The sequence below is a fragment of the Zosterops lateralis genome (genome assembly GCF_965231275.1).
Source record: "Zosterops lateralis genome assembly, chromosome: 3".
Taxonomy (NCBI): Eukaryota; Metazoa; Chordata; class Aves; order Passeriformes; family Zosteropidae; genus Zosterops; species Zosterops lateralis.
In genome coordinates this window covers 58,112,773-58,126,110 of record NC_139764.1, presented here as the reverse complement: position 1 = coordinate 58,126,110, position 13,338 = coordinate 58,112,773, and the positions used below count along the sequence as shown (strand labels likewise).

The 13,338-nt window shown below is 42.0% G+C and overlaps 2 protein-coding genes across 8 annotated transcripts in view; one reads left to right on the top strand and one right to left on the bottom strand.

The window, feature by feature from the left end:
- Nucleotides 1-9,666, bottom strand: part of STX7 (syntaxin 7) — a 31,644-nt gene extending 21,978 nt beyond the window's left edge. The window contains exons 1-3 of one of the 6 annotated variants that reach the window (XM_083857312.1): nucleotides 8,518-8,691; nucleotides 6,201-6,427; nucleotides 3,082-3,222 (exon numbers count right to left, since the gene is read on the bottom strand). In XM_083857312.1, coding sequence (XP_083713438.1) covers nucleotides 3,082-3,163 — 82 coding nt within the window. In that variant the 5' untranslated portion in view covers nucleotides 3,164-3,222; nucleotides 6,201-6,427; nucleotides 8,518-8,691. Of the gene's footprint in view, nucleotides 1-3,081; nucleotides 3,223-3,317; nucleotides 3,405-6,200; nucleotides 6,428-8,517; nucleotides 8,692-9,213; nucleotides 9,376-9,586 lie in introns of those variants that run through there. The other 5 variants (XM_083857315.1, XM_083857310.1, XM_083857314.1 and 2 more) reach the window with 5 other exon arrangements.
- LOC310907637 (ectonucleotide pyrophosphatase/phosphodiesterase family member 1-like) overlaps nucleotides 1-13,338 on the top strand; it is a gene marked incomplete at its 5' end in the record, with an annotated part of 520,596 nt that overhangs the window by 359,478 nt on the left and 147,780 nt on the right. The window lies entirely within an intron of this gene.

Below are 13,338 nucleotides of genomic sequence, written 5' to 3'. Positions count from 1 at the left end.
GAGAAATACCACACAGACTGGTTCCCTAAATCTCAGCTTGGAGATGTCGCTGATAAAAAGCGAGTTTCAGGCTGAGGAAAGCAGACTGTTCTCTAGATGTTAAGTGATTTTATAATCACTTATTTCTGCAGAGATGCTGGAAATGTGAAACAAAGCACATCCTTCTCTTAAGAACAGCTGAGAGAAGCTTCTATAGACAGAATGCTCTGGGGATCTCAAACACAGGCAGGTGTAAGAGAACTCACAGTACAGACAGCAGCATGTGCTGCTTCCCATTAGCTAGCTCAATTTCAATCTTCAAGGTCCTAAAAAGGACTCACCAACACCATCTCCTCCAAAGAAACTCAAACAGCCCACTACAGATAGCATTTATTGCAGTAGCTGAACAAAGGTTTGTACAAGGCAGAAGCAATTTATAGCTCTCAACGCATCTTCAACAAAACAATCATGACTGGATCAACAGATAAAAATCTGTTTTTTAAAGTTAAAGGGCCAACCCAGATGTTACCAAACAGAAATGTAGGTCCTTCCATTAACAAAGAACAACCCAAGCCAAAAAGAATGCTATCTTGCAACTGATGTAATTATTGAAGTAATGTGTTAAACCAGCACAGAGTGGCGCTTTCCTAGTCAATCTATAACAGTGGCCTAGATGAACTAGGAAAGAAATGAGTGTATTAATACAACAGCAGCATCATGCCCCTGCATTATGAAGCATGAGATACTTAATATACATATTTTATCTTGAAACAGATCAGATTTATTACTTGGAAGGTATGCAATAATTCAACCTTGAAGAAATGTTAAAGATTGTTGTTCTCACCCACGCTACTTCCTATAAACTCAAGCATATGACGAAATCTTGGCTTCACAATGTTATCTAGTATAGGAAGTTCTGTATTGTCCAACAAGTTAAAGGGTCAGCTTGTAGTTGGAAGGGCCAGTTTCCTTTCAACTAATCAGTATCTCATCTCCATCTCTGTAGCAGTATTCCCACTTTGCTTGCATCTAAGCAGAAGTGTGAACTAGTGGTACTTTGAGGTACCTCCTGAAGTAGCCTCGTGATCTGAAATGAAATTCTCTTCCTCTATTAATCTCACTCTGAAAACCAGAGTATCTACAGACCCCCAGGTTAACCAAGAAGAAGTCAAATGTGTTGATGACTCTCATAAGTGCTTAGCATTTTTGGGCAGAAGTGCAAAACAAAGTCAACTGCTTAGATGGAAACCCATGCACTTAGGGTCAAGATTCCTATGTTTCTTCCCCTTTCTTCCTAACCAAGATGATAAATTGCAGTCTAAGAGTTCAGCATCTCACTAGCACTATAAGTGTGTAAGCTTTCAGGTTTCTTCCCACTTGATCAGGAACTTCTGCAGCTCACACATTCCAATAGAAAGCTGGACAGGTATTACTCACGGGAAAAAAAAAAACTAGAAAAGAGTCCATAAATCCTTAGGGACCTCAGCTCAGGAAACACATTCAGGATGTTCCTAGGATCCAGATCCTCATAAAATCTAACAGAGAACAGACTGCAAGAGTAACTGAGTTCAGTCAGATCTACAGAAGAGAAAAAGATGGAATCCAGCTGTGTCCCTACCAGAACTAGAAAAGTGCTTGGCTGGAACTTTTCAGAGCACAGCTTCTGTTTCTGAAGCCACAGCAGCAAGGCTAGGTGATATTTGGACTCGGGTCTTGGCATGGAAGTAGCACCTATCTATTGCTCAGACTTTAGTCATCAAAATTTCAAAATACAAAAAACAGCAGGACTGCAGATAAACCTTCTGACATATCTCCTATCTATGCATGGGCAGCTTGCTGTTAGTGTGTCTTGGGGAGGAGACACAGAAGAAGCAAGATAAGGGATGGAAGGGGAAAAATGAGCTTAAGGAATCACTGAGTCCAGCACAAGACGGTTAATTATGTTCAGCAACTTTCACAATACCTCAGTTTCAATCACTGACTTGACTTTGTGTTTTCACGTGACAGAAAACCCTTTTTTACACCTTGGAGCCTCAGTGTCTGTCACATGCTGGCAGCTGCCTCTGGAAGACCAAGTTAGAAGCCATCAGACTGAGTGAATTCACTGAGTAGATTTTAGGAAATAAAGCACAAGGACTCTTACAGAGTTGGTTTGTTAACTTTAGGTTGTGGAAATACAACCCTGAAGTATAGAAACTTTTCAATAAGGCAAAATTGCAATTTTTGTTCCTGTCTGTTGAGATCTTAAGAAATTCTTTCTGGAAGAAAATACAAAATGTAACTGGAAAAATAAGAAAAAACCCAATCCGTGCCACTAACCTGTTCTACAAATACCAACTTCTAGAACTTGTCTTGCAAAACAAAGATCATAATTTTTAAAAAATCTGACATACTTTACTGTCCAGAATTCACTTGAAGTTTAAACATTAAAATACTCATTTCTGCACGCACTCTGCATCCTGCACAACATAAAACACATATCCCAAAACTAGCCACGTTTTGTTCATGACTACCTCCCTTCTGATGAACTATATTCTTTACATAATTTGTGAATCAAGTTGTCTTTGCTTCGTATTCACACACATTAAAAATAAAATGGATAATGATGGAAAATAAAAAAAGGATTGAAAATCCCAGCAGCCTAATTAACCTCTAGCTTGAATACTCCAGTTAGGTGGCTAAAAAATACTAAGTAACATGAAACTAAGCACTGGTATATTAAAACTTGCAGAATCTTATTTACTTATCTAAGATGTACAGGGACAAAGGGAAGCTGCAAGACCACAGCTTCTGTCCCTGCTAAAAAATTCAAGCTTCAGCAAATGCAATCCTTGCTCAGCACACACCTCAACCTACCATCATAAAGTGTCCTTTAACTGCCAGGACAAAACTGGTGAATACAGAGTGATAGTATCTATACTGATCACTGCTAACCATGCACAGGAAGGAAGGAATGGACATGCTGTGTGGGGAGCCACAAACCTGCCAAATGAGCAGGCAGAGTCAGAGTTAATTCCCATGAATGAATCTGAGAAACTCACCTCAAATGGGGGCACCACCACTACTAAAATTGCACACAAAACATGCACAAATGCAACTTACAGCATTGTGTGATCTTCTGGATGTTAGAAGTTATGCGTTGGGCTAGTTGATTAGGATCCCCAAAACCTGGTCCGTACGACATGGCTGAGTCGATCCGCTGTCACGGTCATCCACAGCAGGAAAATGACAGACAGACTCCACCTACAGAAAACAACAGTTATGTTTTGGTCATTGGTTTATAAAGGTCTTCATCTTCTTAAAGAACACATGGGAGAAGATTAAAGAAAACTCCATACACTAATATTTATCCTCTCCAAAAGCACTGTACTTCAAAGATAGACTTTATTCCTTGTCAAACTTCTTACGTATTTTCCCCACTGTAATCAAAGAAAGAATGCAATTTTTATTTGTTGCCATTCCAGAAAAAAGCTGTATGTTTAATCTGAAAATGCCAAACTCTCTGAAGAATCACATCCCAAACCAATTATATTGTTATTTGCATACCATATATCACTCATCTCATCAGTACAATTCAGCATAAGTAACCACTAGAAAGAAACCTCAGCAGACATGCCACAAGACATCAGAAAAAAAAAGCAGCACTCAGTTTCCTCTAAACACCAATCATTTATATCAACTTCAGCTTTAGTTTAACCCAGTGTCACCTAAGTTCTATGAATCAGGTTTTTATCCTATTTCAGCTGCTGTGTTTGTCAAAATGAATTAATTTTTCAACAATTTGGGTATTCAAACACATTTTCAGGGGTGCTTTTCCATCCATACAGATCAAATTTCAGCACAAGCTCATGTGCTCATATCCTAAATCAAAATTAACAAAACATAGATTACAATACCTGTGCAAATCAAAACTGGCAGTTTATCTGTTCTGCAGTGAGAATGCAGAATAAAACAAGCACACACACATCCAACACAATCCCACAATTTCATCCAGGCTGTGCTCTCCTGCACATCGCCTTCACAGGTTGAACATTTTAACTTCAGCACTTCCTCGCATTTCCACTGTTCAACCCAAACCATGTGCCTTTTAAGCAATGTCCTGTTCTCCTGGCCTGTCAGCTTCTGGTTAAGAGACACAGCTTAAACTCAGTTTCAGGTATAGAGAGAAAGAAAGCATGTTTACTGTGCAAAAAGAAGGAAATGAAATGGCCAACTGATTTGTCAAGTATGACAGCAGCTGTGCTACAATTTGGAAACTCAGGTCCTTACAAACTTCTTTTTAAATACAAACAATTAACAGTCCTTGTTGCCAAATATTTCCTTTGGAAATGCTTGTATTTAAATACAGGCAGCAATACCCTGGCTGTTTTAAAACACAAGTGGTTTCATATCTTGTAATATGAAATGATCTCTAGTAGAGTCAAGACACTTTACTGGTCCTGCCATGGTGCATCCCACCAAAACTTCACCAAGGATGTGACTACAGAGGTCAGGCTGCTGCCCTGCAGGTGACATCACCTGTGCCCCACGAAAACGCTGCTGCTACCATGAGGACAAACCCTGCATGATTTTGAGATGGCTGCTTCCCTACAATCCCAAACCCTGCTTGGAGTCTTCAGACCCTGAGGTCTCCCCTAGTAATGAACAACCTGACTGCAGACGAGGCGACAGGGAGTGTATTTGCACTCTTGTACTTGCTGCACTATTGCCCGAGAGTCATGATAGCTGTCTGCAGAGTAGTTTCCTGTCTTTGTCTGTACCACATGCAGATTCAAGTTATTTTGACTAAAGTCTGGAGTCAGTCAGCCAGCCAGCCTAAGTCCCACTTATCTGGGCCAAAGCTGGCATTACAACTCTTGATCTTTTTGGAAACTCCAGGCAATATTGCACTGAATTTGTATTGTAAGACTGAACCCAAGCAAACTTTGGAGCAAATAGATGGCTCTATACCCTGGTGTATTGACTAAGTAAAGAAATCTACCAATTCGGTAAATAAAAAAAAAATAAATCATAGGCATAAAATCCACAGAAATCACCTAAAAACTAAGTTTGATAAAGATTTCTCATAACTGCTGACAGGTTTTTTTTTAAATTATGACTATTTCTAGATACTTCAGTAACATGCTAACTACAATGCTACTGAGTAAAAAACCTTTTAGTTAAATATTAAATTTAATGTTAAAAGTTAAACGTATATGTAATGGTAATATTAAAATGCCACTGCTAAGGAGAAGAGATGGCAAAAGACCAAGTTACCTTGTGTAGAATTAACTGAAATAGTATTTAACGATTGGTTTTTCTTCTTTCGTGTATGTATTCACCAAACAGCTGCCTGTAACACTGTTCTCAGGAATACCTTTACGATCAAGAGACATACACTGAATATTTCACCCAAGTCTTGACAAAAACAGTTACTGCTTTTCTTTACCTTGAAATTTCTACAGCTAACTGTATCTTTAAAGAATTTACACCCCACTACACTGACAAAAGTACAGATTGCTCAATCCATAAGATGTAAGAATTTTTCAACTTTCTGCTGCAATCAAACACAACAGATAGCAAAATATTCAGATGACAGACTGCAAAATCCACAGGATATAGTTCAGCTTTTCATCTGCACATATAGATCCCTCTAATTGTTGACACAATTCTTTTCATCAACTCCCATACTTAAGAATTGAGGTTTATAATAAATCTGTAGGATAGCCATGTAAATTCAGAGCTAGTTTACTCCATGCACATTCTTCTGCTAACAGAGCTGTTCCTGAATATTTCTATAATACAGGTTGGTGACAGAGTAAGTGACTGGTCTGGGGAACAGACAGACAGAGAGGTAAGAGAACAGCCATCAGCTGTCATCACCTCCCAATCTTCCCCACACTTTCTGCCTTTAGTTCTCACAGTAACACGGGCATCTGAACCAGATGAACACCCTACTTCCACTCACAACCCCTTCACTTGCTAGTGCTGAGTTACTCAGACTCCTCTGAAAACACAGATAAGTTGAGCCCTTGGAAAGTCAACTGCTAATGACCTAGACAAGGTCAGGGTTTTAACCACCAGGAAACAAAACAGGCATGCACCAAGCACTTCCTTCCATCCAGGGTGATAGGAGCATTCATCAAGACACTGAATTTCCATAGAAATTACCCCTTTTCACTTTCACAGCATTTAACTCCTCTGTCCTGACGTATTTTAGCGTGACTGGCTGCACAACTTACAAAACAGGGAAGTTAAAAGCCTGCCGCGGTTGCAGGAAGTGCACTTCGCCTTCAAACTGGAATGCAGCTGCACTTGAGATAGTCTTCAGTTCCTCTAAAAGTTTCAGTCAGGTGTGAGCTCTGATTGTACATTTTATCTTCTGCACAACATCTCTGCCTCTGAAAGGAAGTACACCTAGTGCAAATTCAGCTTGTCAAGGTACTGTAGAAAGTCCAGGGAACTGAATCTACAGGCACAAATGAAATGAAAGATCAAAACATTTTATTAACATTAACTGAAGCAGGACCTCAGTGTACATCGAGGTTTAAAGAATTCAAAGGACTGAATATATTTTTCATAATTTCTGCATTAACGAGTTCCTACATCACATGGTCACTCTATACCAAAACAAAAAAATGAACCTTAGTACCAACATATTTTCTAGAAAAGTGTTTGCCAGGCACAAGAAAAAATCCACTTTTCCATTGGCTATGAATGTAGAGACAAGTCTCCACATCTAAGCAGCTCCCCAGCATCATTCCTGAAAACTCCATCAGGACAAAAGGTGACAAGCACTGCACATGTCGGATTTCACAGCAGTCACACAAATATTTTGCAGACTCCAGCCAGTTATTGAGCACCTAATCTATTTTGTATTTTCTCATTTAGATATTCCAAGAATCCCCCTGCTCCCAGAAATCTAGCCCAAATGCATTAGGATAAGAACCCTTAAGCAATAGCTTTACTGTTGGAGCAATATTATAGCATTAGGACCTAGAAATGTTTACATGGACTCTTAACTTTCAGAAAGCAAAAAGTACATACTGCATTCCATAGAACACTTGAAAATTTAAATCTGATCTGAATTTAAATCTCATTTTATGCCTGTAAGTATCCAGAAACAAGTCATGGGGCTTTCTTTACAGGATTGTTTTTTTTTCCTAAATAAAGGTCAGAGTAACAAAGCTTCTTCTAAACAATATGTGGTTTCCTTTATAACCTACCCCTCCCAAAAAAAAAAAAAAAAAAAGAAGTGCAAAATTCTTCAAGCAGAGTGAAAACACAGACAAAAATTATGAACTGCAGAAAAACTCGGGGAAAATTTTCACAATGTTAGCTACAGAAAAGATAAGGCCTTCCTGCTATAGCACCTGAGGGATTCTCATAACTGACTCATAGCAACTGATTTAGTAAGACACAGGTGAGTATTAAATCTGTCATTATTTTTGCTAGGGGATGAGGGAGGTTTATTTTTTTCCTGGACTTGCATCTTTTTTTTTTTTTTCCTTTATACTTAAACTAAAATATTTAGAGACTGATATTACACTTCCCACTTTCTGTTTTTACAGCTCCTAATGTGCTGAAATCCTGGTCCACAGGCAGGCTGTAGGCCCTCATAATAAAAACCAACTGTGAAACATAACAAATATGCAAATAAAGTAGCAGTAAAATTAAATTATTCTTGCCATCTTAAAAGAAAAGTTACCATATTTTTTTTAATCCTCTAGTTTCAGGTAGAAGTCAAACTTAAATCCATATATGGTAGGAAAAAGCAAAGTTTATTTAAAACTGTATCAACACTAACAGAAGAGAAGTCAAAAAGTAATTTCCTACCTACTCTGCACAATTCCCTTAGCCTTGCCATGTTACTGAGGCTGAAATCTACCAAAACCAAGCTTGCATCATCTAACAGCTCTATGTTTGGGGTTTTTCAAAATAATTATTAGATTGTGCCACTGGTCAGTGTTTTAGTCATTTTTCCTAAAAATTATTCTGTTGAAGGAAGATGCAGTTTAAAGCAGTGACATTTAAACTGCTCAGCATGAAAAACTAAATTCCAGAAGCCTGAAATTCCATTAGGCCTCATGCATCACCAAGGCTTAGCATATAGGGATAAAAATTAACATGCTTATAATCGTCTGATTCATCCACACTGATATTTATGATGAACTAGGTGAAGGAAGCACACAGCTTTCACAAGCCTAAGAGAACATATTAGTGCTTGGCAGAATGCCTTAAGTAAGTAATGTTTCCTAGGAGCACACGAGGCATTTAAATGCCTTAGGATGAAGCAACGAATAGGAAAATGAACACTGGGGACTGGAACTGTGAGGGAAGAGAGGGAATGGGAAGTCTGGAAATGGACCTGAGATGATCATTTCAAAGGGCCCAGTTTCTTGTGCAGCTGGTAGGCAAACAACTCCTCATGGGAAAAAGACGATGGATGAGAAGCCTGATATATCTTGTGTGCTGTTTACTGTCACCCAATTCTCCCTCATGGTAGCTTGTTCACATTGAACCAAGAGCTCAGATCAAGCGCACCAAGGGAGAAGTTACCTTTCCCCAAATCCGACTGCAACGCATGGCGAGTCTTTTCTGAGGCCTACCAGGGTGCTAATGACTACACACAGCTCATGGTCTCTTTTCTTCTCCTCTCTCAGGAGTTTCACTTCAGTGTAAGCCACCAAGAAGAGCACTACCTCATATTCTTCCCAAGACCACAAAAGGCGTCTTCACGAAGCAAACACAGACACAGCTTATAACAACGCCACCATTTAGCACCACTTCCTTCTAATTTTGACATGTTAAACTAATTTTGACAAGTTAAACTCCTTTTTTCGATTCATTTTTCCTTCTTTTTCATCAAGAGCAATGGCACAGTCCCCAGGCTCCAAGCAGAAGGGCTGCACAAACCTGTTCACTGACCCGCCAGGAGGGCTCCGCTCCCCGCTGGCACAGCCCTCTGCCTTGGGACGGCTTGTGGAGGGGACCACAGCACAGGTGCGCATTGCTCCTGGCCGAGTATCCCGAGATTTTATCACTGGGCTTCTTCAATGGAGATGTAGTGCCCTGCACTGCACGGAAAGCTGAGTGAAACCTTCCACTGAACTGCTGAGTTTGAAGAAGCGCCTGTTCCTGATGCGGCGGCGGGTGATTCACCAGGAGAGCAGCGATAACGCCGCCAGGCCCGGCTCACTATTTACATCGGCCACTTTTACATCGTCCCCTCCCTCCTCCCGCTGCCATGCTCACCCCGGGCCGGGAACAGCACGGGGAGCACGGCCACAAGGCGGGGGTGCCCGTCCTACCCCACAGCTCCATAAAACACCCGCCGCAGGCCCCGACCCTCCCCCGAGAGCATCGCCGAGCCCAAAGCTCTGGTGCCGTGGGTGTCCCAGGGCAGGGCGCGGGGAAAGGAGCTGCTCCTGACACGACGGACCGCGCTCCCACACCAGGCTCCCCTCGGGCCCGGCCCCGCCTCGCCCGCTCCGCTCGCCCCTCGCCGGGCACGGCCCTTCCCGCCGCCCTCCCCGCGCCTGACAGCCCCTTCCCGGCCGGCCCGACACCGCCCTGTCCCCCCCGCCTGCCGAGAGCGGCACTCCCGGCGCCCCAGTGCGGCTCTTACCCGGCCCCGGCGAGCCCGCTCCCAGGGGTGCGGCGGGGGCGTCGGCGGGAGGGGCGTGGAGGGGCGGGCAGGCCCCGGCTCAGCCTCAGCCCGCCCCGCCGTGACGGGGAAGGCGGGAGGAGGCGCGGCCCCGCCCGGGCCCGGCTGTCCCTGAGGGGCGGCTGCGCCCGGGCCTGAGGGGAGGCCGTGCTGCTGACGGGCCCCGGGGCTGCCGAGGGGAGCGGGCAACCCCCTGCCGCGGCCTTGTGAGTGGAAAAAGGGAGGGTGAAGGGAGGGGAGAGAGTCTTTCAGAGAAAAGATGCTGTTGCATCCGAAAGCAGGAGGAAAATATGGGCAGGGATACAACATTACAGTGAAAAATACGACGTTACTGTGTTAATAGCCTGGTTTGGCGGTCCTGCCTTCAGCTTGGGTCGTTTCTTCTCTAAAGTGGAATGGGGAATTCAAAGAGAGTGAGTGGGAAATCGTAGATCTCTTTAAAGGTGCCTTTGAAGGCAGAGATACACAATGCACAGCTGGGAGAGGGGGCAGGCGATGCCAGGGGCACAGAAATGAAGGATGCACTCACACGGCTGCCGGTCCCGGGCTCGGGGAGGATAAGGAGATGCTGAAGCCGCAGCACCAGGGCTCCTCCTGGCCCGGCTGCCTGAGAAGTGACAGGTGACCCTCCAGGCTGCTGGCACAGCATTTCAGGCATTCCTGCATCTTCCCCGCCCCTTCAAAGGGACAATGACAGGGCCAAACGCTCCCCAGAGCCCCGGGGCTGAGCCGCTTCGTCTGCAGGACATCCCCGTGTGCATTAAATAGACATTAAATAAACCTCCCCCGGCCCCCGAGTGCTGGGAATGCCGCCTCCTCCGCACAGCCCAGCCTCGCCCGAGGAAGAGCTGCAGAAACTAGGAGACACGCGTTTAGTTCTGTTTCATCATAGATCTTGGTCGTTGCTTAGATTTATAAATAGCTGAAGCAGTGGAAAACTTACTAGGCATCCTAACCCAATAATAACAGAGAAGTCTAATAAACTGCAAACACAATGGAGTGTTAAGTTAAAGGCCTGAAATAGGCCAAGACTATCCTTTACCTTACATGGGTGGTTTTTGCTGGGTCTCAAAGTGTGCAGAAAGGAGAGACACAGACTTGTGTGCCTACATAGAGTTCTTATGCTAATTGATGGTTGGCAGTGTCATTTTCTCACTTCCACGAATTGAAGTTACTAAGGAAAAAAGCCATTCTGATATGCTTTTTTGCTGCAGGAATGCTGTATACATAGTCAATCTATCTTTACCAGGCTATTTTTATTAGTGGTGATTTTAGCATTGCTGCATGTGCAGGTGTTTCCCCCAGGAGTCCACTAGATGGTGCACTAATGAGAGTATAATGCACATCCATTCCAAATTAAGGGCCTGCCTTGATTATTTTCTCTGTCGTATAAACTCCATTAATTGACCCAATCACTCCTGCTCTGTAAAATTTCAGCAGAAAGCAGTACATCTTTTACTTACTATATTATTTCAAAAATGTATTTCCCCTTAAAAGTGACTCTTCATAAGTGAGAATACTTTTCCTGCAGTTCACCAGCACCACCACCAGGTACTTTTTGTTCAGGCTTAGAGGCAAGACCCAGTCATCGCTGATCAATTCTCATTCTAGGGAAACAAGGTATCCAAATGCTTTCCTAGTGAAGCTGTGTGCTTTAGGAAGAAAATCCTGCTCCTCACCTGCTGTTAGCTCACTTATCATAAGCATCCACCTTTTACTGTTAAATATCTCAAAGTCATATGATTATTTAAAGTAACCAGTTGAAAAATAATATAAAAGCCTGAGAGGGAAAAGTGGATTATCAAATAGGCTTTTCAATGAAATGTCTGTATTATAAAAATACCTAAATAGCCTTTGTAATAGAATCATAAAATAATTATGAATATACAGTTACTAGACTATTGATCATATTTATTGATCAGAACTGCTAAGAGCATGGTATGCCCTCAGAATATTTTTCTTAACTCCTATAGAAAAGCCATTGATTGGGAGAACATGCCCTGTTTCACCCTTTTAAATGAAACAGGAAGATTCCTTCAGTTTCCTATTCTAGCAATGGTGCACAGATGGGGATTGTAAAGAAGTCTAACACATGTCTAAGTGTTAGCAGAGATGCTGATGCCTTTGTGCCTCTAAACACATTTCATTGGCTTTCTCTCTACAGCTCTCACACCGGCATGACCTGGGGATTGAGTTAAGAATCATCATTCACCTACCTTTCCTGTGTCTTATGGAACATAATCAGATTTCAAATGATTGAATTAAATGGGTGTCATGGGGACAATGGAGAAACAGTGGGGAAAGCTCTGGGCAAAGAAAAGGGGAAATGTTTGAGCTCCTGCTATGCACAGTCACTGGCATACCATGGAGGATGCTCTGGATATTTACTGACTGAAGGTCAGAGTGTTTGCCATTTATATTCTTGTCATGTGTGTAAAACTGAAGTGAAAGGATGTCTTGTTTGGGGATCCATGTGCAGTATGGTGTATAACATCTGAAAGAAACAGAAGTTAAGCCACTCCAGTGTAGTGTGGTTTTGAAAAAATCACACCTTCCTCCTTGCCCAGTATCCAAATCAGGACTGACCTTCCTGATAGTATTTCTGCCTCCCACCTCCTGCTCCTGCCCTGGCCCCTAATAAGCAGACACACAGGCCTGGCAGCATGGGCGGCACAAGCTCCGGGGCCAGCAGTGACACAGAAATGAGGCACTCATTTCCATGCAGCTCTCCCTGGGCTGGCACAATGCATGATGAAATGAAGGGGAGCTGCCCAGCCCAACCCTGGCCTCATGTTCCTGATGAGTGTCCTCTTCCCAAGGCGTGAGTGGTGCGTAAGTGGTGTGTAATTTACTGTATGGGCCAATTTCATTCTCTGCTATCACATCTCACTTCCGCACCTCTAGCTTTACATGGGAAGAGTAATGCTTTCAGTATTTGGCAAAGAGTCTGGCAGAGCTTCCTAGGCAGTTAATAGTGATGCATTCCACCATCAGCAACAATTCCTGTTATTATCATTGTCATCTCTGTTTGCTAATTTAATCAAAATATCCAATCCAGAACATGAAATGAGATTAAGTTCTTATTATATCCAGTCCTGTACATAATTATGATGGATGATAGTTTCCAGCTTGAACAAATTTATGGGTGTATTATACTGCAGGAAGACATGTAAAACCTCTTCCTTAAAAAAAAAAAAAAAAAAAAAAAAAAAAAAAAAAAAAAAAAAAAACCAAAAAAAAACACCCCTTGACCATTTGCATGTTATTTAAGCTGGCACTTGCTCTCCAGCAACAGTAATTAACATAGTAGCATATGTTTAAAATAAACAGAAAATTCTATTCCTGATATAGATAATGTTTCCTAAAAAATTAGAAAATTTCACTAGCAACTTATTTTCAAATCTTTCTTTGCCTAACAGTTTAATTTTCAAAGACATGTTATACTTTCATCTGTAGTAGTGAAATGAGCTGACATTATTATTTCAAAGCCCAATGTTTAATTAAGCAGTATGTGAAAATACATTATTTCTCTAACTTCAGACAGACTGGTTTGAAATAATAAATATTTATAAAAGACATAAAATTAAACATTACTTTGTTCAGATATAGAAATACAAACCTACAGAAGAATAAAAAATATTAAAAATTAAAGAATTATGGACTGCAAGTTCAGCAACCAGCTCTGATAGAATCCAATAGGCCTTCATTTGGAA